This window comes from Drosophila elegans, unplaced genomic scaffold (assembly GCF_018152505.1).
Source record: "Drosophila elegans isolate 14027-0461.03 unplaced genomic scaffold, ASM1815250v1 contig_183, whole genome shotgun sequence".
Lineage (NCBI taxonomy): Eukaryota > Metazoa > Arthropoda > Insecta > Diptera > Drosophilidae > Drosophila > Drosophila elegans.
The window spans coordinates 2684651-2711937 of NW_024545550.1; the positions used below are offsets into that span (position 1 = coordinate 2684651).

Consider the following 27287-nt stretch of genomic DNA (forward strand, 5'->3'; position numbering starts at 1 on the left):
AAGTGTTTAAAAATGTTTAGTTATTAGATATTTAGAAAAATAGAATCTATAATTTTTAATGATTTTACTTATTTGCATTTGTTATTTTAATCTAATTTGATTTACAGTTTGTAAATTCAAGATTAAGTGATACCAATATTACAATGCTCAAATTATTTATAAAGGAATTATATAGCACAAAATCTTTGAAACATAGAGTGAGACAATAAAATAGTTATATAGTCTAAAAATTTTAGCTCTCGTTAGGAGTATTTTAAGAATTTAAAATTTAAGGATTAGAGTGTTGTCTTACTTATCACATAATAAAAAAAAAACATTAACCTTTAAAATATATGCAAGCCACTGCATTTTTCTCAGTATTGCTGCTCGGTAATTTGCAGGCATCCAAATGCTTTCCAAGAGCTCTCATTAATAGGAGGGTTAGACCCCTACCCCTACCCCTTTGAACCTTCTTAACAACTCTGATTGCTGCTACTGCTGCTGCTGCTCATGCAATGGCGACAGCAATTATTGTTACAATTAAAAAACCATTAGGCGTAATTTGGTTACTTTTTGTGGATCCTTTTTCTCGACCATGTTGTGTACGAGTATTTGTTTGATTTGGCCACACGACACTTCCGTTGGGAAGGCGCCGGAAAACGCAATGAAAGCATTAATTTGCCGCCTAAGAATCAATAAGGAAAAGTGAGCAAAGAGAGCCAAGGATAACTAATCCCCTGGCTTAGGTATTTACCCCCGATTTCAAATATTCATGGGTAATAACGCAGAAATTGCTTAATTCCATTTAATAAGCTGAAAATGTCTCTCTCTGCTGCAATTGATTGTGTACACACGGTGTGTAATTTACTGGCTGCCTTCTTTCTCCCTTTTTTGACTAGGAGAATGTAACCAACTTTGAACTTAACTATTTATGAAATTGAACTTTGACTACCATTAGCGCATAATTTCCCCAGTTCGAGGCCCAAAGGGAAGTTCGAAACGATTTCTGAAAACGCTTTTCCTCCTTTATTTTCCTTTTTCGACTTTTTCTATCGGCTTTTTCATTTCTGTTTTTTTTTTTTGTGTTGTAACACACATGCAACATGCCACGTAGCAGAATGGCCGCAAAGTGATGGGCCTAGGCTGCCATTGATTGGCAGCTTTCTCACATGGCACCCGACTCCCTAATCCCGACCACGCCTCCTTTCATCCCACCAGCTGAGTGTCAAAGGCGCTTAAACGCTTTGAGCATGCCGGCCCCTTCTTTCTTTGCCCCTCTCCTCCTTCTTCATTTTTTTGGCCAGGTTCTTTTGGCCTTTTCTTTTTTTTTTTTTTTTGGCTCTGGCCAATCTTCTCAGGTTCTTTTGTGCCGCGCGAATGCCGAGTAAAACTGGCTGAAACGCTTTTTGTGCCTTTGCATTTAATACTCTAACTGTCTGCGGCAAATGGTATCACGTTTTTTGGGGCCTGTGTAATTAAAGTGCATTAAGCTGTTGTCTACAGCGGAAAATTTCATGGACTCCTTTGGTCAGGAAAAACATAGAGATTTTGGGTCGATTAAAATCACTTTTTACACGTAAACATAAAGGGAAAACTTATCCATACAATTAATACAGTAATGTATTTGGTAAAATAAAATAATAAATAAAATATGAATCATCCTAGATCCAAAACAATTGTTATCGTCAGAAAGTTCTTTTTATAAACTAATCCATATTTTTCCCATAATTATTGTACAATTTATTTAAGTGCTTGTCACTTTATATTTTTTCACATACAAAAAACAAGCTTCGTAATCAAAGCTGACCTAACCAAACACCCAACTCCATTCATAAAATACATTTCAACCACATTATTAGCATTTGCAAAGCGTATGCAAACATAAGGGCATTTAACTTGCGACTCGTTGCACTTCTTCTTAACCCTCTGTTGCCGTTCTGGGCTCATAATCACCAAAAAAACAGACGGAGGGTCGGAGTGCTTTTGAAGTTCTTTCTGTTTCGCATTGTTGTTGCTCTGGGGCGGCCAAGGGGGGTATGCAGAGACGTGGCAGCGGGTAGCAGGGGGGCGGAGGGGCAAGGGCATGCGAAACAACCTCGACATGCGATGCAATCGCCAGCGCTTTTTTCGACCACCTTTTGTGTCTTGGTAGCGTTTTTTTTGTCGAAGCCGCGAGTCGCAAGTCGCGAATTGCGACCAGGTGGCTACTGTTACGACCAAGATATTGCACACTTTGCTAAGGAAAAAGCGAGAGAATTCCGCTTAGAGCTCTTCTAAGTGGCAATAACAATTTGGCCGCTTGCATTTGCAATTTATGCGCTGAAAGGGCCAAGTTGGCTACACAAATGCAAATGGCAACTGATGGCCAAAAATAACTCCTTTGTCTCGGTTCTTCACCGCTTGTTGCCGTTTTTTGCCGCTTTAAGCCAGCAGAGAGAACGGGTTGCAAACAAGTTGCAATCAACTGGTCAGCGCGGGTAATGCAAAGTGAAACACGCTTGGCAGGTAGCGCTCAGATGGGGTTCTGATTGGATTCGGATCGGAGAATGTTGCACAGACTCTGCGTTCGAGATTTGTATATTCACCTCACTGCTGGAAACTGAGTCCTCCGATGATGATGATGATGATGAGTTATTGCACTTATCACCTAAGGTTTTTGATTCATTCGTTTTTGTACTTGTTTGTTTCTTGGCACTTCTCACAACTATTCACAAGTTTTCAACGGGGTTTTCCGCTTTTCCACTTTCCCGTTCACTGTCCGCAAAAGAGAACCGCTCGAGTCGCGAGAACAATTTAATATGATTTTCGTCGACAGTCACGATAAGAACCACGAATAACCATGCGCTTAAGCACCCACGACAACCGTCCGAATCGTCGGAATAAACGCGAATGAACGTGAATGAATGTAAAAACTGGATTTTCAACCGAAAACAGCATTGTTAACAGCAATGTTAAAATACATGGTAAAGCCAAACTGAACAAACTGTCGATGCTGCTTGGCAGCCGAAGTTTTCGCCCATGTCTTCGGCTCTTAACTCGGGCTCGCTCTCATTCGTTTCACTTGGCATTCGCTTCAATTCGCAAAAGCCAGTTTCAAGCTGGCAATGCCTAGCAAACTGTTACTGGGAACACTTTCAGGGCTTGCCGGCTTTTTTAACAGTTTGTTTTGCTGTTAAATCTACAGTTTTGGCTTCTGAGAACAGCCTACCAAATGTTAAGATATTGCAAACCGAAATCAACTGTATGAAATTTTTAACTTAGAAATGTTTTTAAAGTCTTCTTAAAACATTAGGGTTAACTTTAAGTTTAATCTCTATATTTTCTATTATATGTGTAACTTTTTTTTAATTCATTGAATTCAAAATTGACTTGTTGTTGCATTTTTTTCTTTTTAAAAAAAAAGCATTTTAAACACGATTTATTATAAAACAAAATACGCAAGATTTTAACTACACTAAACACCCAAAATATATTAAAGTAAACAGGATCTATTAATCCCATACACTTAGAAAAAATAAACAAAAGCTGTTTTTCCTAAAATTTGAGTCATATTTTGTTTTTCAAGTGAAGAGTATTCTAAACTATACTTTATTTTTATAAGGCAATTTGTGTTGTTATTTTGTTGTTTAAAACAATAGTCAATCTTTCTTTAAATTTCTTTTGGGTTACATAAATATTTAAAATGTGTGCTGGAATTCTAAATCAGAAAACGTATATATATTTATACCTGGCTATGTTGTCCTGAGACCATTCAATTATTTAGCTAACCGTAAACGTTATTTATCCCTTAAAACGGGCATAAAATGCATTTCGTGTACATAAATCATTTTTAATTATATCATGCACAGTAGAAGTGTAAAGCTCATCTGCACACAGTCTTAATAAGTCCAGGTTATTAATAAACGCAGTAAGCTTTAAAGGACATTTCTCTAACACCCCGCTTGGCTTTTATAGAACTTTCACTTAATTGCCATAAATTAGAAGTGCCAATACGTGTTGCATTAATATTTCAGATCCATTTGGTGAGCAGCCAATCAAGTGATTGACCACAGATTGCGCGGCGGGGAAGGGAAATCGTTTGAAATTAGGACATGTGGAATAATTCATGCTCGAATTAATAATGGCACGTAGCCAATCATTTGAATGCGAATTAATTAATTTCCCATTCCGACCTTCACCTGGAACAGGGCTCAGTAATGACAGGACTTAAGCCTCTCGTTGGCCGAGATGAATATGCACTACTTACGACCGCTTGTATATCAATAAAATCAAATAAATATATCGTTTGAGTCCGGGGCCATCCACCTGAGATCCGCACGCATATAAATAACCAATGATGCGGCATTTATCTGCCCACCACTCCGACTCCTCGTTTCCCACTGCTGGCCATCAGTCTCGGCTTACGTTCCATTTAAAATGGTTTTGGGCCGCCGTGGGGGCCATTGAAACTAAAGACGAAGAAATTGTTCTTCCACTGCACTGTGGAAAAAGAATGGGTCATGAAAAATCATTGTTACTTTCCGTAACATAATAAGCATTCAATTAATTTATTTTATTTGTTATTTTTTTTGGGTATATAAGATTTATTCTGTAATATGGCTTACCAGGGATAGGAAACACAAACTTAAAATTGTTCATAACAAACAAAGTTATATGAAATATATAACCGAATGGGTACATATATTTTGCAATGCTTTAGGTATTTATTTTTTTTTTATATTAGAACACAATATTCTTTGCCTAACATTGTGTCTAGAAGGCTTTAACTTGTCTTGAAAGATCTAAATTATCAAAACTGATGTAGTGTATTCCCCAATTTCACACCATTAATAATTTCTCGCAGTGTTTCTCCGCCATTGTTCTGAGGGAGTTGGCTGGATTCCTTCCGAGCCAAACTTGGGGCTAAAAGGGATAAACGTTTTTAGCATGGCCTGCACGATTTTTATGCAGGGTACGTGTTGTTGCTGCCCCCCTTGGTCCTTGGCCCCCTTTAGCCCCTTTTGGCTCAGAGGCTCTTGGCCATGTCCGTGCGACTGTTTCGCGTCATTTGCTCTCTGCTGGATCGTAATTTTATGGCTGCCAGCAGCTTCTTAAGTCTCCTATTGCAGGGAAAGCGGGAAAAGGGGGACGGCTGATGGCATAGCAGGCAGTCAAAGCAAACGGAAGTAAACTGAAGCCAAAAATTCGCCTTTTTATTTGACGAAGCGTTCAGTTCCCAGAGCATTCCTCCAGAAGTTGTCAAAACAAAGCGAGCGAAACTAACAATAAGTGAGTCGAGTGGAGTGGAGTGGAGTGGAGGAGGATGATGGAGGCCAAGGTAGGGTAACAATGGACCAACTGCATCACCTGGCATCGAACCAAACAGCAGGCGGACTCGAGAATATCGCTTACCGACTCGTTTGGCAATTTTTCTCAATTTTCACATTGAAAACTAAGCGCCACAGCTACGAAAGAGCCGCCCCTTAACGGTATCATCCGCCCCTAGCCAACCCCTTTAAATCCCCTCTTTTCGACTTGATATTTGGGCTTCCAATTTGAGTGGGGCGCGGGAACGGGCTGGCAAATGGGTGGGGTGCCCAAGGGGAGGTATCAGCGGCATAAAGCCAACTGGATTTCCGCAGGCCAACTCGGGTTCGCTGGGCACTGTTAAAATCAAAAAGGTAACCTGGTCACTTAAATCAAGTGTTCTTTAATTATACCAACAAAACCAATTTAATGCCCTTCAAATAGAGCTCTAAAATATGAAGTTAGTTTTATAAATTTTAATAGCTTTAGATTAATTTATTAAAATAATTTTTAAAGGCTTTAGTTTATTATATATTATTGGATTAAATGTAAAATTAGGCAAAGAGTATTACAGGATATGTAAAGTAATGAAAGTCAATGATATTACTAAATATATAATTAAACAAATCATATTAACAATGCATAAAGGACGTAGTGATCAGCAAAACAGCAATTTATATAAGACACTGCTTAAACTTATTACATTTTATAGGCTTTTCACCGGAACGCAGCTGCATCAAACTGTTTAAAAAAAACATCTGATAAAACGCATTTTTTAAAACAAAAAGTTATATAATTATGAATTTACATATCAACAAGGCAATAGGCTCAGTTTTAATGAAATTTCAAAAGACAGCATTCATCATTCAATTATTATAATTTCCTGCAATTGAAATCTTTGTTGTACTATTTTCTGCGAGTGCAGTTATAGTATCCACCTCTATCTTGGGGCTGCTGGCCATGTTGCTGTTGCACGATTGCTCTTTGGTGATTTGGATTCCCAACTCACACACACACGGCAAAACAAAGCACAAATTGTTGTATGTAATTGTGCGTTGGCACACACGCCACACACACACACACACATACACACACACACACACTCGCTGGCATTAACACAACAAGAAGAGGAACAACAACAAGTGGAGCAGCCACACGAGCTCACCTGCCGTTGCGTGCGCCGAATTCCATTGCATACTTGGCGGCGCCTGCTCCAGCATTTCTCCCCCTGCCACGCCTACTGCTGCAGGGGAACCCCCATGCCCCCATGCCCCCATGCCCCACCCTTGCCAACGCCTACCCCCTCTACCAGCCCCTCAAACTACGACGCTGTGCAAATAAAAAGTGATATACGCGCGACACTGAATGAATATTAATCGCCTTCTTTTTGCAGCTCCCATTCTGGTGAGAAAACCTTTCTGGCTTCCTGGCCTTTTGTTTGGACCATCTGGCTGGCTGATTTGGCAGCTTAAATGATTTCCGCTTCGACTTGACTGCGTGCGGAATTCACGGAAATTTATTAGTTAAGTCTAGCTGATTGTTCCTGGAATAACTCTGCTTCCCTTGATTTTCCGTCTGGTTTTCATTTCCCTCTGTTTTCGGAAATTCACACTCTTTTTTTTGGGAGTAGGAGTGGCTAAATTTTTTTATACCGAAGCACTTAGACGAAGCAGGGAAAAAATAAAAACAAAGTAGTGTCTGGCCTTACTCATTAACTACACTCAGGGAAAGAAGTAATAAAATACAATTTTAAACTCAGGTGTAACAAGGAACATTCTTTTAGCAAGTGCAGACATTTTTTTTTTGATTGAAACTTTTCTTTGACAAAAAAGTACTGGTAAAATATTTATTTGTATTAAACAATATATATTTACCCCCCTTTTTATATGACAAAAACTTTTATGAGTGGAAAAGCCCCCCGAGCCACAACTTGTCACGAGGGTTAACACCTTACCTGTTTTTTTGGTTGCCTTCCCGTGTACTTGGCACCTTTGAAAGGCTTCACTGTACAACCGACGAAAAGAAAAAAAACCCATTACAAATTTCGGGCAATTCAATTTTGGGCCCTTGGTGGATTCAAAGTTTGTTTGGCAATTCTTTGTGCTGAGGTGTTTTATTTTTAATGAATTTTTCGCATTAAATTTCGCAACAATGAATCGCTTTGTGCCGAGGGGTTCGATGTCATCGAGGTGTTTGCATCGCTTGACACCTCGTCTGGTCGAATGACCCTCCCCAACCCAGTTCCCATAATCTAAGCCCACCCCCCACTACCCCCTGGGTTCCCTGAGTCTGTCAGGTATTTCCGCAAACATGTTTGCATGTTTTGCCACACAGAATTTATAGTTAATTTTCAATTTTGTTCAACAAGCTGCACAGACACTAGCGCTCACAGGCTCACATAGATTTGAATGAATGGATTCCATTTTGCCGCCATGCCAGGTGGAAGGGGCGTGGCCGAAGGGGGGTCCCAAAAGGAGGCGGGGCAGGCACCCCGTGTCAAAGGCAAACTTTGCAGACAACAAAAGCCCGTCGCAGACTGGGAAGGAAGATGCAGGATCTGTGGACAAGAAGGATCTGGCGACGAAGGAGCAAACGGGGGGAAGTTCAAACTTTACGCTCTCCATTCTAATTGCCAGTGAACACACCCCTTCGGTAGGTGTCACAGGCTACGCCCATGCGGCTTTTGATTCTCTGTGGTTGTGCGTCTGAAAAAAAACAACCAAATAACAACTAAAAAAGAACTCAGACTCACTCGCAACGAAACTAATCTGGTAGTGAGCCCGAACATGACACACTCACTGGAAAAAAAACACATCGTTACTCCAACAGGAATGCGATTAAAGAGTTATTGTTTTTAATCAAAATATTTACACTTTTTTAGTGGATTTGTTGGCTTAATCCGTGAAAGGCTTTGAAATTTTAACGGGCTATCCCATTATGATATACCTACCACGTTTTGCCGGATTTCGCTTTTTTTACTGTCAAAGCTTATTGATGAATTTAAATCAATTTCATAAAAAACATAATTTATTTCTTGTCATATAAAGTTCTTAATCATCATTAAACGATTTGGTTTAACAATAAAAGGAGCCCTTTAGTTATATATATCAATTAAAAAAAATTATATATATCAATTTAAAATAAACCTGGTTGTTAGTTCGGTTTCAAGACCTTTTAAAATAAGTTTATTAAATAGCTAACTCTAATAAATAAATTTCTTAAAGTTATTCTTATTTCTTAGTGCTTAGTAAATTATTAAAAATAACTTAATTTTCCCCGTGCAGACAGATCCCTTTACACCAGTATATACATAGAAAAGCAATTTGTTTGCGGCTCTCACTATTGTTGCATGATTATTGTTTGTTTGGATGCGTCTGCGTCTCCCAACCGAATCGCGGCTCGAGTTGCTCCCCAGAATTTTCCCCATTTCCCGCCACTTTTCCCCACCATCTTTGTCACACTTTTTTTGCAGCAGCCCCTGTGTGTGCGGGTCTGTCCTTGCGGTGTATTTAACCTGTCTGCTTGTTGGATTACGACAACCAGTCCACAGACAGACTGAAAAGGGGAAGGGGAAAGGGAAAGGCGGGGAGCAAACAAAACGGGCAACAAAACATGTATCTATTCATACGCCACTTTGTGCCAAAGGGGGTGGTAAAATGAAGGGGTGCGAGTGGGTGTTTGGAAGGTGGGTGGTTGGAAGGGGTGCAGGTCGGGTAATGCAATACGCATGCAACGATACCGCAAGAGCCCCAGAAGAGACCCAGAGCCAGACCCGTCGCTTCCACTGGGTTATAGCAGACATTTTAACGCTTATTTTACTTTTGGCTACAAAAGCACACTCAAACCCCCAAGCAAACACACACCGACCGCAATGCTCACACTTATTTGCCCTTACACTCAGCTCAATTGCGTTTCACTGGATAAAAAACGCACATTAATGCCCCGCATGCACCGACTCGATTATGAACTTTTGTCCAATGGATTGAACTTGCATTTGAAGAAAGTCCTGGAAGACTTCGTACACGAAATAGGTCCAAAAGCCTACAATAAAAATGCATTAAATTTTAAAACTAAATAACTAATTAGGTGAAAGACAACCTGCAATGATTTGAAGTAGGGGAACCACCATCAGCAATTTTCCATCCAGATAGCTCAAATAAGCAATAGACTTGTAGCACAGCGTGTAAATAAATATGCAGGCAGCCACCAGCCACGGCAAAATTAACCAGTGATTATTCTGCAAAACCAAATTACAGAAAACAAGGTAAACAAAAATTGAGTTTCAAAAATAAGCTTACATTTTTTTATTGCACAATAACCAATTTTATATATTTATATATGTGCTTAATAAAACCCAATTAATCTCTAATATGAGTAATTTGTTTCTGAAAAGTATATATTTATACATATTTTTCTAATGCTGTAAAGCCTGAGAATTAAATTAGAAAACACAAAGAAAATGTATACAATTATTTTTTTTGAAGTGCAAAAAGTTAATTCAAAATAAACAACCAAAAATATATGTAAAATAAAAATATTAATAGTTTTCTTACCTTTAAAGAACCTACGAAGAGTAGCATGCCACCAATGATCTGCATCAAGCAAACGTGTTTCCAAACACTTATTTCATGGCACTTATAGGTCTCCACCCATGAAGTAATAAATCCCAAAATGAGGAAAGAAACAATTGCCGAAAGACCAGCGATGGCCATACGCACGTGTTCAGCTTTGACCGATCGAAACATTTTCTGCAGGACAGAACTCCACGAACAATCCACAACAACTGAACTGAGCTTTTATTTCAGAGCTCCCAGAGCTGGGAACCCTTATCGATAAGCTTATTAAAAGTAAATAGTAATAAGCGAGAAGTGAAGTTTGTTATAGGAAACCGTAACTTGCATACCCTTACAGCTATGTTCTCAAATGGTATAATCATTTTTTATTGTTAATTATAAAATTAAGCTTATAACAATTTCGGCTGCTCATCTCTGGCTTTTTGAGTAAACTAAAAGAAAGTGTATTGGAATGTTTTTTTTTAAAAATATCGAAAAAATTTAAATTAATTATAATACCCCCAGTAAGTGTATACATAGTTACTCATCGATATATACATATACATTTTAATTTTTGCGTAAAAACTTCTGATAACCCTTATGACGTAATTATAAATTTTTTTACGTTGAAACCTACGCTTTGTTTTATAATCTTGAGTTTTTAATAACCTTGTACAGGCTGTGGATAACTTCCGTAAGTCGTGATTTATTATCAATAAGTTAATAAATCGCTCCAGTGAGAATCAATAGCTGTTTTCAATAGTCATTGTCGGTAATGACTAATTAATAATAAATAATTGTAAAATTAACTTTAAGCCTGAATAAAAATGTTTGTAGATTGCTCATAATATTGCTTTCAATTATGTTTATTCTCAGACATCCATTTTTGTAAATATTTGTTTGTACAGTTCAATGAAATTTAATGAGCATCAACCAGATATATGTTTACCGTTATTTTTGTATTTTTGTTTTCTTATGTTCCCAAAAACTGCTAACGGAGAACTTTAGCAAAACTGGAGGCTATGGGGCATGGGTCGCGATGAATGTTCGCCTTAAGTAGCTAGAGCTTTTCGCGTAAATTAGCCAAGTGTAGACTTCATTAAGTTGGGCCAGTAAATTAAGTGCTAATGTCGAAAGTTTTGACCGACAAAGTGCGCAATGAAATGCCGTAGTTGTTGTTGCTATCCGAACTGTTGTGCTTGATATTTTTGCGCCACTCTAGCGGCGGAAAACAGCCAGGGGCAATAGAAAAGCAACGGCAGGAGTGAAGGAACTTCATCCGTATCCGCATTCGCATTCTCATCCCCAGAAACCGCAACAACATCAACAACAACAACAACAGCAGCAGGAATAACACCAAAAATTCGGATCATCTCTTAGGATCGAATATTAAAACACCCTATTAAAGCCACCCAAACCATTTAATAAGATATAACGATAATAATTTTTCAGAAGTACACACAGAATTTATATTTATTTTTCATTTTATCCACTTAAATACATATACTTCAAGAGTTTATCTTGCCAAACAGCTCTGTTAATATTCTTGGTTTTAGAGTTACTTAAATAACTTTTATTTCTGGATATTATTACATTTTATTAGAATTTTGAAGTACCTATACTTCAAAGCATTTGAGACGCCTAAAATGAAATAGACCAGAAGAGCAAAAGTGTAACGAACGCTAAATTGATGATGTAGACCAGTGAACGAAAATTGCACTCACTTTCCACGTTAAGCCCTGCCTCCAACCTCCCTCCCCCCAAAAAGGGCAGCTGCCACCCCCCTTCACACCCCATTCATTCGCCCCTTAACTGCCTGCGTGAGGCAAAAACAGTCTGCAAATTTTTAATGCTTTAATCTTGATGCTAATAAATCTTGAAGTTGCCTGGCACTTTTACATTACTTCCAGGCGAAAAGGGTTTGCGAAGAGGCGGTGGCAAATACAATTAGACAGCTGCACGCTTAACGTTCTTAGTTTAAGCCAATTTGAATGCACTTTAGTCCCCTGCTGGCCCACACCACCCGGCGTAATTGCAAGTGACACTTGAGGCGAGTGCCTTGCTGACATCGCCTCTAATCGAATTTCAAGCTGTTCGGTGCGTGTGGTGTCCTGGCCATTGATTAACCCTACCGGAGTTCCAGCCGATCGGGGTTATCCATCAAGCGGGTGGGGGTGGCGGTGAAAACTTTGGGTATAATTTCCCTGGCAAAAGTTGGCCACAATGTCATCAGCGGCACTTGCCAGTTGACGGTTTTTGCGGTGAGGCAGGGATGAGTTGGGATTGTGGGCTGGGGGCTGTGACACACAACTGTCAGAATGGCGTGTGACAAATTTTCGTTATTAGAAGAGGGCAAACCTCGTTTTATTAACTTGAAATTTATGGCCAGCCATTTGCCAAGACAAATTAATCAAAAGCCAACGCTGCTTCGCTTTTATTTCCGTGTACATAAATTTGTATTTAAAAATGAGTTAGACGCGGAGCTTTGGCTCAATTTCACGCCATCTCGACTCCCAGATTCTTCTCCCACCTGCCAAAAGCCAAATGGATCCCATTTCTCTTCGCCCTTCCACACTTTTCTTATTATGTACGAATTTGTCATTTCCTCGAGCTGAAATGCAATTTAAATGCTGCTGGATAGCGAAAAGGAATTTTAATGTTCTCCTTTTTAATGGGGGAGACATTAAAGCGCCGGCGAGTAAAAGCAAACTTGAAGTCTTCGGTGAATAGACCTCATCAACTCACTGTGTTGTCCAGTGGAAGCAGCATATGTTGACCACCCCGTTGGCCTTCTTTATGAGGTGGACCCCCACTTAATACTGCGAAGAGCTGAGAAAAAAGTGCAAAAATATGTTGCACATAAATTCGTATTAAGTTTGGCCCGCTGTCACTTTTTCTTCGGCCGCCTTAGCAATGCGGGCAGACAGCATAACGACATAATCATAAATTTAAATATGCAACCCAAAGTGACTGCCCCTCCGCCCTTTACATCTGTGCCAAAGCAAGAAAAAAAAAACAACAGGAAAGGCGGCTGAGTCGAAAAAAAACGCAAAAGGGAAAACCTTGGCAGTGACAGTTTCACTTTGCCTGGCATAAGGAATTTCCCCGGCTTGCCAGCCACACATGCTGCCCCAGCTTTATGCGTCTTAAATGGAGTTGTTTTCCAGCCGAAGAGATGGAAATCGGAAAATGGGAACAAGGAAGTGCGCCCCTCCACTGGGAAAAGGTCTTTATTACCCCAACCTGAAATCAGATTAAAACAAGCACTTGGGGTTCAAGTGTCTTCCCGAATGGTAAACCAACACTTAAATACATATATGAAAAGGTTTTAAAAATTAAAATGCCAAATATATTTATTATATAAATTATAAATGATTCAATTTTGTATGTTAATTTTTGTTGGTAATTAGATTGTATATGTTTTCTGATTTTCATAGAAAAAAATTGATTGCAGACAAAGGAAAAATGTTGTATTAAAATATTTTTAACTTTTAAAAAATATAAAGCAAACAAGTGTTAAATTTATTGGATTTTTAAATATCCTTAAAATTTTATTAGAACAAGTAAATAATTGATCACATTTAATAATAAACTTTTCTCTTTAACATATTTAAGTCTTTAAATTTAGTGACTCTTCCTTTCTCTAATTAAAATTAAATTAATTTTAGAGAAATACCGAAGAGAACTATTAATTAAATGTTAATCAGCAACTTATTTGACAATCTCAGTCCGAATGTCTTGAGTTATGGTCACCATTGGCACCATTACTATATTTCCTGTTCAATCAAGTAATTTCGGGCGATTTACCGAAGAAAAGTGACGGGAAAGAGTTAAGGGAATCCAACACCTGGGCACCCATTTCACCCTTTTTTTCCCCCGAAAATCCCCAGACCCCCATCATCAGACCAAGGCCCCAAAATCTGACGCAAACATTTTCGAGTAATCCCGGAGAGAAGAAGGAGCGAGGCAGAAATGACAAATAAAATGTTTCGCAGAGCAAACTATGGGCCAACAATGGATTTGGGACCGTCAGGGGAACCGAAAGAAAGGAGGGAAGGAAGGTGGCCCCAAAGGAGGGACATTAGTTTATTAGAGTGTGCGAGAAGCTTTAATGCCCGAATCCCGGACAGAAGATAAGATGAGAGCTGGAGAATCCTTGGCAGAACAGTGCGAGTGACAAGGCAAATGCATGTTATTGTGTGTGCTTAAAAATAAGAGAGAAATCTACTTAAATGGTGAAAAGTTGCGGACATGGAAGGTGCTTCCGGATCAAGGATATACGCAAATAATGTTTGTAAACAATTTTTATTGCTTTCTGGTTGAGATGCGGCCCGCATTTGCTTACAAAAGTAAAAGTTGTTGATAGAAATCACAGAACATAAACAGAGAGATGCCAGCAAAAGATAGAGATACGGATCGGGGTGTGTACAGTATACACAATAACATAAATTGCAGAATGTGACAAAGGGTTGCCCTTTGGCCCCCACTCAACCCTTCGAATTGAGTGGGTCAGCAGCCCGAGGAATATAAATAACAAAGGCCCGAGCCCGAGAAATTCCCCCGGACTTCTGTCGATGACATCAGCAAACAGTCGAAGAAATTGAAAAACCAATCCAAGTTGGCCACATACATGAGTTTCCCCGGCCACCACATCCACTGACATGGCCCAAACCAAAAGACAGCGCCAAAACCAGCCAACCAATTCGCCAGCAAAGCTTCGACTTTAAAGTTAAAGCCAGATCGGAAACTGGTGGGTGTGTAATCCTCCAAAACCTTTACACACACACACACACACACTTACCTAGCCTAAAAGCAGACGAGGAGGAAATTGCTTGCCTTTCCTAACTAAAACTTGGGGAAATTATGAAATTCATACAGGAAGACAATTTTCTTGAACATCTAATTCGGTTGCTGCATCTCCAACTATTTGTACAGTCAAAATAACTTGTGTTGAACCATGTTTTTGATACAAATAGATACATTTCTTAATATGTACAATTTAATATTTATTTTGGGGTTTGCTAATCAAGTTTTCTGCTCAGTCTTTAAAAATGTATGTTTTACAAAATAATTCTTAGAGCTTTTGTTAAATCCCAGAAAAAGATTTTTGAATTTATACATATATTGGATTTTATATTTAAATAATTTAAAGATTGAAGCCAATCCAAAGCCTTAATTCCCATCTTTTATTTTATTTTAAAGAATTTTGATTTTAATATAATCGCTTTTTATATAAACCAAGAAATTTTAATAAACATATAATAATGTAAGCCAAGTTATATGTATTTTAAAAATTGGCAATTTATTTATGGTTCATTCAAAAAGTTCAACTTAGGTGAGTCGACCCGTACATCTGTAGCTACATTGCAGCCACCCGAAATTTGTTTGCGGTCTTAGCCATAAGTTTGTCCGTCGACAGGCAACTTGTGGCGGCTGCTGGATGCTGGCTGTTGGCTGTTGGCTGTTGGCTGCTGCTCCTTGCCAGCTTTTGACTTCTGACAGCGGTAGCTATCCAATCGCAAATCCCGCATCCCGCATCCCGAATCCCGGCTGCCCTGCGCGAAGTCTTTGGAAAGCCCTGGCAGTGAACACACTTCGGGGACGCGGTTAAAGTGCTCAAGTGCTCAACTCAATGCATTTATATGTTTCACCTCCAGTTGGACTGGCAGTCGGCAGCTTGGCCTGGAAATAGTTGCGAAATCCCGTCGAAAGGATAACCAAAGTTCGTTGCAAGCTCTTGGCCTGGTCTTGTGGCAGTTTTGACGGAAATCCTTAACCGCTCGCCTTCCGCAATCCTGACCAATTCGTTTGGCTTTATTTAAGTTGCAATTTGCCAACAACTGATAGGTAGCCAACCGCCAGTTGGCCAAGCTCCGACATCTTGACTTTCATTAAGATTCTGCATATTTGGCAACGTCTCCGTGTCCGTCTCCGTTTCAGTTTCAGTTTTGGTTCGTAGTCAGTGGCTGAGATAGCTGATAGCAGATAGCCGACTATCTGGGCAACAGGTTTAATTCATTTTGGCTTTGCTTTTTTTTTATGCCAGCCAAGGATTTCTTCTTTCACTCCAGCCAATGAGCAGCAGAAGGAAATCTAAAAATTACATAAGGGATCAGGGGATTTTTCGATGGCACGGCCTTGTCGCACGCCAAAACGAACAGGAGCCACAGGAGCTCCTCAGCTAGATTCATTTGTTATTGTGCTCCAGCTTCAGCTTCAGCTTCATCTACTCCTGAGTTTAGCTGCCTTCCGATTCCCAATGCAATAACTTAAAAAACACGAAGACAGCCTGACAGCTATGCTCCCAGCTCCTCTGGATTCCGTTCAGGATTCAGGACTCAGTTCTCGGGCCTCAGTTCGCACAACAATGGACGGCAAGCAGCGCCTCTGGGCCGGAAGTGCCGCCATGACGAGCATAATTTAACAAGGCCAACGCAGCAGCCATAGCCAGCAGCCCACAAAAGGACCAAAAGGGCAGCAGGAGCAGAAGGAGCAGAATGAGCTGAAGGAGCAACGGCAACAGCGGTGCCGCCAAATGGCCAATGGCAGTGGACACAGTGGCCCAGGTCGCAGAGCTGAAAAAAAATCATATTTTCCCCCCAGCTATTGACAGCGTAATCAGCAGAGTTGTAATAAAAATCCAAATACAATTTATTGTTGTTCAGAAACAGGTAATTCATTACTTTATCGCTGCGAGTAGTTCACAATGCAGCACCTGCGTTCACACGAGGCACTTAAAAAAATGATAAGAGACATGGGTATATTAAAAATATATTCAAATAGAGATGAGTCAAATACTTAAGACCTGCGACCTATTTATATAAATGTATTACATTTTTAAGCAATTAATGAGTTTGATACAAAAAACTACCTTCACCTTTTTGATATACAGGGATATATTACTAATCAGATATATTTAATTTGATTTGAAAGTTATAAGAAATATTCTAAAAATTATATATCGATTACATGTAAGCTAAATATATTATTAATGGAAACTTCCTACACATCCCAGTAGGCAATGGATATTTCATGAATATAAATGCATAATTATTAATAACAATTGTAAAGAGCGAACATTTTAGATCAAGGATTTCAAACTCGACTCTTTTTATACTTTACTTATAAGATTGTAAATACTCTGTCGTAAATGTTATGAGGCTAATAGCCACATTTCGCTCAGTGTTCTGACTTGCAGACTCCCACTAAAGCCGACAATTTATGGTCTCTAGCTGGGCTTGTATATAAGATTGTCTAAATTGTCGCTGGTCCGATGCAAATGGTACTACATATTTCGATATTTTCCTTAGGCTTGCTTGGGCCGCAGACAAAGCCAAGACAAACAATCAACAAGCCAACGACGGTGGACAGTGTCAACAGTCGTGTTTGGACCAGATCAATAAACACCTCAGAGCAAATAATAATAATGGAATTTCTGGGGCCAGCTCTTTGTGCACAAATTATTGGTGATAGCCACTAACCCATACACATACTATATATATCGCGCCAACAATAGCACGTACAAGTTTTCCCAATTTCCTCATTTTCCTTATTTAGGTTGGCCCGCAAAAGTATGCTACGGAAAGCGAGTGGACGAAAATAAATAAGCATAAATGGTCAACCAACCGACGGAATAACAATAATGCCTGAAATAATAACAAAAGGCCACACAGCTTATGCGACAGGAAAATCAAGTTAAAACACAAGCGGCCACAGCTGGCGAAAAAGCCTAAGAGAAGTCTCAACTCAGTGAATATTTTAAAAATAATGTCGCCCGGCGGCAAATTGAAAATTAAACGAAAAACTTTAAAATAACTATAAAAAAAATGCGGGCCAAGGAAAAGTTCCACAGCTCGCTGCTGACCCCAAATTGTAGGCACAGGCACAGGCGGCATTTTCCATTTCCCATTTTCCATTTGCCAGTTGGCTGTTGCGCAAGTGTTGCCAACTTAATAAAATGAAGCTCAAACATGAAAAGTTGACCAGGCCAAGAGCACGCGGTCCGGCAACAACAAAACGCGGCAAGTGCATGTAAAAAGTTGTGCCAAAAAATAAATTTCCCCTCCTTTGTTATTTTTTTGTGATTTTTCCCGCTGTCACTAAGTTTTCCCCATCCCCCGAAAGAAGTCTCTTAGGTAAACAAATGGGGTCAGAATAGTATAGGTATTTTTTTCTTTTAAATTAAATCAAGAAAAATATTTATCTTTAGTGAACTAATGTGCAGGAAATTTCAAAGATTTAAGATATAAAAACTAAATTAAGATGTACACTTTATTAGGCTTCGAAAAAGGATAGCTTTCTCAATCGGAGCTAGGTTCTGATTATGTTTGGGTTTGGGGTTCTCTATTGAAATCTTCCTTTTAAATTGCTAGCAACATTTTTTCTTAAATATATATATAAAATTTTCTATAAATGAAAGAACAATTTTGCTGCTAGTTTTTGATGCAAGAATAGTCATGAAACTGAGTTAAATATATATAGCCTCTTGAATTTCTTTGTTCAGTAAGTATGTATAATTAATTTCAGATACTGAAAATAATTTGAAGGGTCACTTAAGTGATTTACCTATTTTTCTGACCAGATCTGTTTTTGTGTATCCGTGCACATAGGCCAGCTCATATTTTACAGTGGCTGCCTCCATTGTGAGTGCGCGAATGTGTGGACTTTGGGTTGGAGGCTCAGTGCCAGAAGTCTCAGCGGAGTGCCTAAATTGAATATCATCAAGGCTCAAATTAATGTCTTCAACAGCCAAAACTTTGCCACTTGGACCACGGGCCCACGGATCCAAGGACCACAAGGATTCGCCGGCTACTCGCCCGAGAAGTTTTCCACTTTTTCCTCTTGCTCATTTTTTTTTCTTGGCTTTCCTTCGTTTTTTTTTTTTTGCCTTTCCTGCTGTCCGCACATTTTGCGTTATTCCAAAGTTTTTGGTCGAGCTCCGAAGCTCTGGAGCTCCAGCTTTGGGCTCCTGGCTGGTTGCTTCTTCCCGGAAAGTTTTATGCGCCTCAAATTGAAATATTTCCATAGAGCTTTGCACACACTAACGATATGAGGGTACTTCCAACAATCGGAGGGCCTTGCGAGGCGAAAACAAAAGGTATTATAAATATATATTAAAATGGTATAGCTCTAAGGTTGTGAAGAAAACATTATTTAATATTTTATTAATCGCTAACAATCGCTTTTTGAAATCAGAACTGACTATGCAGGATAATTATCTGAATATACGGGGAGTAAAATGTAAAAGCATTTTGAAATCAGATCTTACTCCGAGGATTATAATTTGAATCTATAATTAAAGCGATTCCTCTATATTGATTACTTTAGCACTAGCAACCCAAAACGAAACAATTTCTTAGATTTTTCTTTAGTGTTCGTTAACTCTATGCGATTCCTCTAATGTTCATTAAAAGAGGTTCTTTATGATAATTTATGTTACCCCCATTCCGCCACCCTTAGCTGAGTTACCCCTGACCCGACTCATTTGTTAGAGTATCTCAAACTCATCCTCCATTAGCCAGATTCCCTTCCATCACTCCTGTCTAATTGCACGCATTGCCACCGCCGCCAAATTGGTCAGATATTTGCCCGCACATCCTATATTTCCCCCCAGATTTTGCAGATTTCCAGGGGCACGCGTCGATGCGTAAACCGCGCAATGTGTTATGCATCCCTTGGGCCGTCCAAGGAAACCAAAACCAAAACTAAAACCAATACCTGCGGTCACCCCTCTGACCCCTCAAACTCCTCAGACCCCATTAGCCCCCTTCGATTCACGGCGTCTATATGGGCGAATGCGTGTGTTATTAATCCCAGGCAATCTATTAAAAATGTAAAATGCATGAAGCTTGAGACAATTGCAGTGGCAAGCAGGCCAAAGTCTGTGCACTAGGGAAATGCCTGAATGTCTGGCGCACCGCACGTAGCCACTAAACAGGGTGGAACACTAGACTCTGGGTACACTGGGGAAAACGGGGAGGTTAGGACTTGGAAACCTCATTATTGAGATTTGGAGAGCTTTACCTTGAAACTAAGTTTAAAACTCTTAAGTTGCTAACTAGAAAATAAAGATGTATTTTTGTGGATTACGTTTTTATGTACGCTTCAGCACATTGTTTGTGTTCTTTTAAAATTCATCCAAAATATTAAGCTAGAATTTAAGTATTGAGAAATGATTATATATTATATAGAAGGGTTCAAAAAAATCAAAAAACAAAACGTTTTTGTAGTCGTCTCCTTTACAAGAAAAAACAAACATGTTTAGATTTTTAAAATTAACCGATTTCACTGAGTTCCACTGCACAGTTAAGATTTTAAAACTACAAGCGGTACAAATAGATTTTAAATTTAAAAAAAAACAAATTTGTTTCTGTAGAGGCCTCAGCTAAACATTTCTAGACTACTTTAAGGCACACAATCTTTTATTGTGAATATAATGAAGGCTTGTTTTATTTTTTATTATTTAAGACAGAAATATCCTGAAATATGTGTTAAATTTTTTCGAGTGCATAGATGACTTCCACGGTTCCGGAGACGATCCGTGCGTGCTCGGTGACTGGTGACTGCCGCCGAATTCCGGGTGGGCAGGGCAAGTCAGTCGAACTGTGCAGCGTCTCCGGGTGCTGCATTATTTACGCGACGGTTCTTGTTTATTGATGTTTGTCTGTCTCGGTCGGTGGGTATGGTTGGTTTGGTGGGATGGTGAGATGGTGGCTTGTTGGGTCGGTGGGTCGACCGCCACTATATCTCCGCTGCAGGCTGGTCTTGCTTGGCTGGGCAAAGCCCACCCCTAGCTAACGGGCTTACCTTCCGAACTTACCGTCCGTACCGTCCTTACCGTCTTTACCGTCTTTGCCGTCTTTACCTTCCTCACCTGGCCGGATCTTCCTTGGGACGCCGTCACACCGAGTGCTTACATATTCATGAGGGTTGCGGCAACAAAGTAGCCAAAAAACGTGGGGCAAAAGAAGGCGAGCGAGCGAAAAGCTAAAAAGGAAATGTCTTCGCATGTATTGCCAAATAAAAATTGCGGTTCAAGTTCGTTGGCTGCGTTGAGTCCTCTCGTTACCCTTGTTATCCCTCGGTGATGCAGCCACTCTGGGGAATTCAGCTCCTTCTTTGTTCTATCTGCTTATTTTTTTGGTTTTGATGGCGACGATCCGTGTACATATTTGCCAATTGCGATGCAGCAATTTGCTGTTTAAATATGCCCGCTTAATTGAGTTTAATTGTGTGTGCGCTAAGTAGGCGGATCATTTCTTTCTAAATTTGAACAAATTTGAAAGACCATATCCCACTAATTTTCTAGCAATCGATATCAAATAACAGGCTTACTTACGGCGGTGGTCGGCTACAAAAGAGCCGAAAAGAGCTTATTAAAATTTATATATTTAAATAGCATTTACCGCCAACAGCCAACCACCAACCTTAACCCCTGTCATTCAATGCTCGAATCCCTTGCAATTTGTTGTGGCCCAAGGCGGCATAGATGAAAGTTTTCCCCCCCAGACTCACCCGCACTTTTTGTACATACTTCGGCACTGAAATTGACAAAAGGGGTAGTTGACACACACACACACACACAGTCCACTAGACAGAAAAAACAATTTCACGGTTATTCCTGGCAAATATGAAAAGTAAAATGTAATAGCCCCAACCTCTGACAAACATGACAACAACTTCAACTCAACTCAGACCAACTTTTGTGGCAGGGGCCTCGGGGGGTGGAAGCCACCCCAGCGGGGGTTGCCAGCATCGTAGCTTGTCAAGCGGAAACGGAAGTCAGACACTTACATATGCGCGCGTAACTTTACGCCCATCGTTCTCGATGAGTTGTTGCTGCTGATTTGCCATTTCTCCACTCTCTTTTATGCTGATACCCTGAAGTAGAAGGGTAATCGAAATTCCTAATAAACTATCAGCGATCAGCTAAATAAAATGTGCGTTCTTTTGTATTTTTGACTATGCACAATAATTCAAAATAAGTATATAAAAATAAAATTATTTAGTGAGCAAAAGAAAATCGTTGTTTATTTAGTTAACATTAAGCAACGAAAAACAGGCTTTATTTTAAACATTTTCACTTTTTTTCTAAATTTCTTAGTAGCCAATTTTGATATTTTGTGAAATTTTCCATAATTCACAGCTTAAATTTAAGATCAATCAAGGCTTAACTTATATCAAAACATGAAAATTCCTCAATTACATTAATTTTTGTTAATATACATTCGAATTTTATTTCAAATTAATTTCTTAAGTAAATATTGTGACATATCAAACACTTTATTCGGATCTCTTCCAAAGCTGGAAACTAAGAAAGAGTATTTCCAACTAAGCAATCCCGCCACTTATTTCTCCATTGAAATTTTTTCGATTTCGTTTTTAGGGGTTTGGGTGCGGGGTTTAGTGGCCGAGGGCATATTTCAACAGTTGCCAGTTATGTTGCTGCTGTCATAATATTGGCATGCATATATCATTCTGACGGTCTATAAAAGTTTCCACACCCCGTCTCGAAGGAAGGCGAAGGAAGCCCGATCCAAGGGTTGATTTTCAGTTGTCGTCGCACTGTTGCACTTGTCATAGATATGAATGATGGTGGGGGTGGAGGGGGGGACTGGGCAAATGGGGGTTTAGTCGTTTCATTCTCGCTTTTTGAAATCTAATAAGCCTCGATGGACTATCGCTTATTCCGATCCTAAGTGGTTGATAATAAATTGTTAGTGAAAAATGCGCACACTTTCGATTTGGGGTTCAGGAAATGGAGGAAAGTCATCCCTTTATTCGCGTTTCAGTGTCACATTTGTGGGATTAGAAAGTACGGACGGAGCGAGAAATCACAACTGGAATTTGCAGAGCAGGCTTTTTATTTGGCACGTCCTCGAAAAGAAGAGACACCTCCAAAATCCACCTCAGACGTGCATTTACCTGCAACTCCCCGAGGTAGCGTTTTTATTAATATTTAATGCGAGTTTGGCCAACTTTCCCCTAATCCCCGCACATCAACCCTCATAAAACGCAACTTTTCGCACAACTGACAACTCAATTCAGCATTACTTGAAGCGCAAAAGCCCCAGCATCCCATTTTGTATCCCCCATCCCCGAGCACGTGCCAAATATTTTCGCCCAATCTTTCAGAGAACGCCCCTGTCCCCTGACCCTCCCCCTTTCCCATTTCTCTTCCCATTCATGCTAAATTTGCGGACTCCATTAGATGTCACTCCTCTTTGGGCTGCCACTTCTTGCCTTTCTTATTGCGCGACTGCATAACTGTGTAATGAAAAATTTTCCAACATTCGCCATGACCACGCCCCCTTGTCCACCGCCCACTGCCTGAGTTTCGAGGGTGTGCTAGCTTGTTGCCGGATTTTCGTGTTCTTTTGTCACCCCCCCAGACGGGAAACTAAACATAAATCATAAATATTTTAAAGTTTCAAATTACCAGTGGCAAAAACAATCAATGCCGCCAAACCACCACCCACAGGCCCACCCATTTATCCCATGGCCCAAGGTCTTTTTGAGGCGGTCCCCAAACGCTGTCACACAGCTGTCAACATTTGGTAATGGAGGGGAGGGGATGGTGATGGGGTTGGGTGCTGGGGTGGTGTGATGAGGTCGAGGGGGCAGCGCAATCAGCGCTAATCTAATGAGTGTCACTGTTGCATGTGGCAGGTGTAACTAGAACATTGTTCGCCATTGTTCGGCAGGTGTTTCGGAGGTCCCAAATGAAATGACAAAGTGCGTTTTCCCATTGCTCCTGCAGAGGGAAACATTATGTTGTAGTACGCAGCAATTCTCAAATTTTTAAATCAATTAATCCATAAATAAAATAATTGTGTTCTAGATTTTTTAAATAATTTATTTATAAAATTTCCTTGCTAAACGTATTTTTTAAATGGTATAGGTAAGAATATTAAGAATTTAAAATATGCAATATTCTTTCACACATTCAAAATTAGGTTTTTAACAATTTCTGTATAGCATCTTAAATTACTAATACCAAATAATTATTTTTTCAACGTTTTTTAATAAATTAAAAAATAAGTAAATAACAAAAACAATAAATTGACACTAAATCAAAATTGTATCTATATACTAACAAATTTGTGAGTAAAGTTCCAACCAATTGTCATTATTAATGACTCATTGAATATTATGAGCTCATATAACATTTTTCTCTACTTAATCAACCTTTTCACGCAGTGTTCTCGTTGGGTGGCAGTTATGAATATTGCAGGATGTCGAAATGACATCTTGTAACTTCTCAAGGATGTAACGGGGCTTTTATGTGCAGTTACCGTTACCGTTGGCAACAGAAGAAGAAGAAGAAGCGGCGGAGGATTCTCCTGCAGAAGCGACAAACAGACAGCCGCCCATGCCATCCAGCAGTCATATAAAAATAATTGTTTGCCAGCGCATTCATTACCCATGACAGCCTGCGATCCTTGCCAAGGATATTAAAAATGCAATTTCTGGCCGAAAAACAAAAAAGAAAAAAAAACGAAGAATGAATGGAAGGAAGGGTAAAAGTGCGTCGCCCACCGCACTTCGTGTGCATTTGCAAATTGGTTCGCTGGGCGGATAAGGACAACTCTCGAGTTGCAATTCCATTTAACGTCTCATCATTGCCGACTTGGACACGGACATCAAATTAAATGCTCGAAACGCAATAAACATTAATAAAAATGCGAATCAAGGTGCAGCATCCAAATGGGAATGGCATGGAAATGGCTCATAAACAAGTCCATCAAATAAAGTGCACACAGACGGGCCAAATTTTTTCTTTTCCCCCCTCGACCATCGGTGACTTTTGGCGTTAAAACCGCAGCACAATATTAACAATGACGCATGGAGTACAAACACACACACACACACACACATATACTCAGATACAGATACCCTTACAGACAGGGCACACACACACTGGCAAACAGTAAACAGTAAAACACACATGCAAACCCATACATGCAAACATGCAGAGCAGACTATCAAATTTTAATACGCCATCCTGGCTGTGCCTTTATTTCATAAATTTTTAATGAAATTAAGCGGCAAAGCTTTTTGGGTTTTCGGGTTTCTGCCGCCGGTGTCTGAGTGTGGCCAGAGTATTTCGAAATAAATCATAAAAAGTGAAATATACATAAGTAAGCCCCACAACAGCCACATATCCAGACATTCAGAAGGACGAACATTGTTTGCATACCTTTTTAAATGGTTTTTCAACTTTCGGTTTTCGGTTTTCGTTTTTTCGTTAACCGCAACTAAAAGTGCGCCCTGTTAAATTATGAATTAAGCCGTTTTATGCGTCTCTATATATGCACACAGCACACATTCAGGATTTGGTCCTTTGTTTTTAATGAGTGCGACTGCAGGGGCTTGCATTTTTAAAAAGGTCAACTAGAACACAATGGGAACTTCCGGGAAATCCAACTGGAGGTGCACAAGGTTTTTTCGTATTTGGTAAACATTACTTAAAGTAGGGCTTATTATTGAAAGCAAAGGTTCGAGGTCACCAAACTTTAAGTACTCTTATTTAAATTCAAAAGCTGTCTATAGAAAATGAAAAAGGTACATGACAAATATTTTGGTAAGCAGATAATTAGGAAATTAATACAAAAAGGTTAAACGACTTACAAATTTGTCTTGGTTTTACAAGAAGCCTAGTAAGTCTTTAAATTATTTCTGATTTAAATATTCATTTTTTAGTTATTATTGTTTATTGAACCATTACTATAGGTCTTGAAAAAAAATGGCCAATTTAAAGCAAGCTCACGACTATTGCAAACACGACTCACGCACCCCTCTCTAAATCCGATCCCCAATTGCACCCCAAAAAAGTATGCAACAAAAAACAAAAAGGAATAAGTATAAAAAATAAGACACAACCCCCAGAAACCGGAGGACATGGCTGCCATATGCGAAATCAAAAGTTGTTTATGACTCAATTTGTAGTTTTGAACATGAATTATTGCAGCTGTGTGAGGGGCGGACCGAAAAAAGGACTTATAGTATAACATAGAGAGAAGGAAGAGAGGAACAAAAAAGGAAAAAATCGGCAAACACGAATATGTGCTGCACACAAATTTCGGATGAGGAAAAACTAATTTCGCAAAGAGGAAATTAAATATGGCAAAGTTTGACATATGACAGATTTCTCGTTGTTGTTGCAGCTGCTCCTGCCGCTTGTTTCGATTTTATATTCATTTGTGCATGCGAATAATTGAAACATTTCTGGTGGCAAACATGCAAATTTCAATTTCAATTTGCAGCCAAACAAAGACTCAGCTCAGCACTATGGACATTCTCAACAGGACAACTCAGGTGGAGAGCACTTTTTGACAGGTCAAAGTGGAATTATTTGAACTGCTGTCATCCGATATAATGCCATCTGAGCCAAAATCCCTCTCCATTTCATTTCACTCGGTCGTCTTCGCATTTCATTTCATTTCGCATAGTTTGCTTTGTGTTTCGTCTGCTGGCCAATTTCGCATATTTTTACAACTTGTGCTTGCCACTTAATTTAGTCAATAACATGCAAATGATTCGCCCAGAGTCTAATTGGAAACGCAACTCAGCAGTCTGCAAAGTCGGCAGTCGGCAGTCTGCAACTTTTTCGCAGTTCGCCGTTCCGTTAGTCGCGACTCTCCGCCGGAATCCGCATTAAAGGCTGCGGTGCGTCAAACTTATAATCAAGAGGGGATTTCCGGCGACGGACGTGGAGGCGGAACGGGACCAGATGGGCGGGGCTCGGGTGTAGGAACCCGAAGAATGATGAGCTACAGCGCTTCTGCATTTCATCACCGCTTCTTGTCTAGGGACAAGGTTTGCTCCCAGCGGGAGTGTACCCAGAAAAAATCTTGAATTCAAACTAATTTTGTTCCTCGGTTTTTATAGTTTATTACTATCTGACTGGATAAGCCAAAATATAGCATTATTCTTTGATTTACATACTTTATAGCCTTAAATAGCAAAGTTGGGCTACGCGAATTCTTCAGTTTCCTTTTGAAAATTACCTCATGATCGGGTAAGTAGTTAGTCAGATAAGAAACATAGGTGTTTATTCTCATCTTAAACCACTTAAATTACTTAGCTTAAATTAATCTTATCAACTGTTTTAAATTAAACAACTTGATTATGCATCCAATTGACTTGTTGAACAAAGATGAAGCCTTTTAATTCGGCAATACTTAAAACTTAAGTATTATATAGAGCATATTATGGATAACTGTGCAAAAGTTTTTTGTTAATACAAGGGTATGTATTTCACTTCCAAGAAAGTGCCATTCCAACTCCTCACGTACCTTTTATCCTTGCATACTGACAGTTAAATATGTTTGCTCCACTTATTTGTTTTCAGTGCTTTAAATGCCATATGCAGGCGCTGCCAAGGATGCTCACATTCTTCATCATCAAGTGCTGCTCAGTTGCACGTCTGTGATATGACTCGGTTATTCGGCTGTGGTTACGATTCCC

At 39.5% G+C, this 27287-nt stretch overlaps 2 protein-coding genes across 5 annotated transcripts in view; both read right to left on the minus strand.

Moving 5' to 3' along the window:
- The window catches only part of LOC108137932 (semaphorin-2A), a 48704-nt gene extending 45851 nt beyond the window's left edge, over window positions 1-2853 (minus strand). For all 3 annotated transcript variants that reach the window (XR_001774070.2, XR_001774069.2, XM_017259883.2), the window contains exon 1: window positions 2565-2853. The gene's annotated coding sequence lies outside the window, so the exon portion shown is untranslated. The remainder of the gene's footprint in view (window positions 1-2564) is intronic.
- A 5470-nt stretch (window positions 2854-8323) lies between these two features.
- Window positions 8324-10029, minus strand: LOC108137906. Of its 2 annotated transcripts, none has more exons than XM_041707413.1 (3): window positions 9819-10029; window positions 9361-9502; window positions 8324-9306 (listed from the first exon to the last, which is right to left on the minus strand). In XM_041707413.1, exons 1-3 carry the CDS (start codon window positions 10008-10010, stop codon window positions 9200-9202), a joined length of 441 nt encoding a protein of 146 aa, XP_041563347.1. In that variant the 5' UTR covers window positions 10011-10029; the 3' UTR covers window positions 8324-9199. The 2 variants fall into 2 exon arrangements, with proteins under 2 accessions (XP_041563347.1, XP_017115334.1); XM_017259845.2 differs by having other exon boundaries at window positions 8325-9306; window positions 9364-9502.
- Window positions 10030-27287: the final 17258 nt, after the last annotated feature.

What these genes read in the sequence shown, in the direction of transcription:
- LOC108137906 (XM_041707413.1), bottom strand. Translation starts at nt 10,010, where the DNA reads ATGTTTCGATCGGTCAAAGCTGAACACGTGCGTATGGCCATCGCTGGT. An exon ending in TCTTCGTAGGTTCTTTAAAG is followed by an intron (nt 9,503 to 9,818) that starts GTAAGAAAACTA and finishes TTGGTTTTGCAG; the next exon opens with AATAATCACTGGTTAATTTT. An exon ending in ACTTCAAATCATTGCAGGTT is followed by an intron (nt 9,307 to 9,360) that starts GTCTTTCACCTA and finishes TTTTTATTGTAG; the next exon opens with GCTTTTGGACCTATTTCGTG.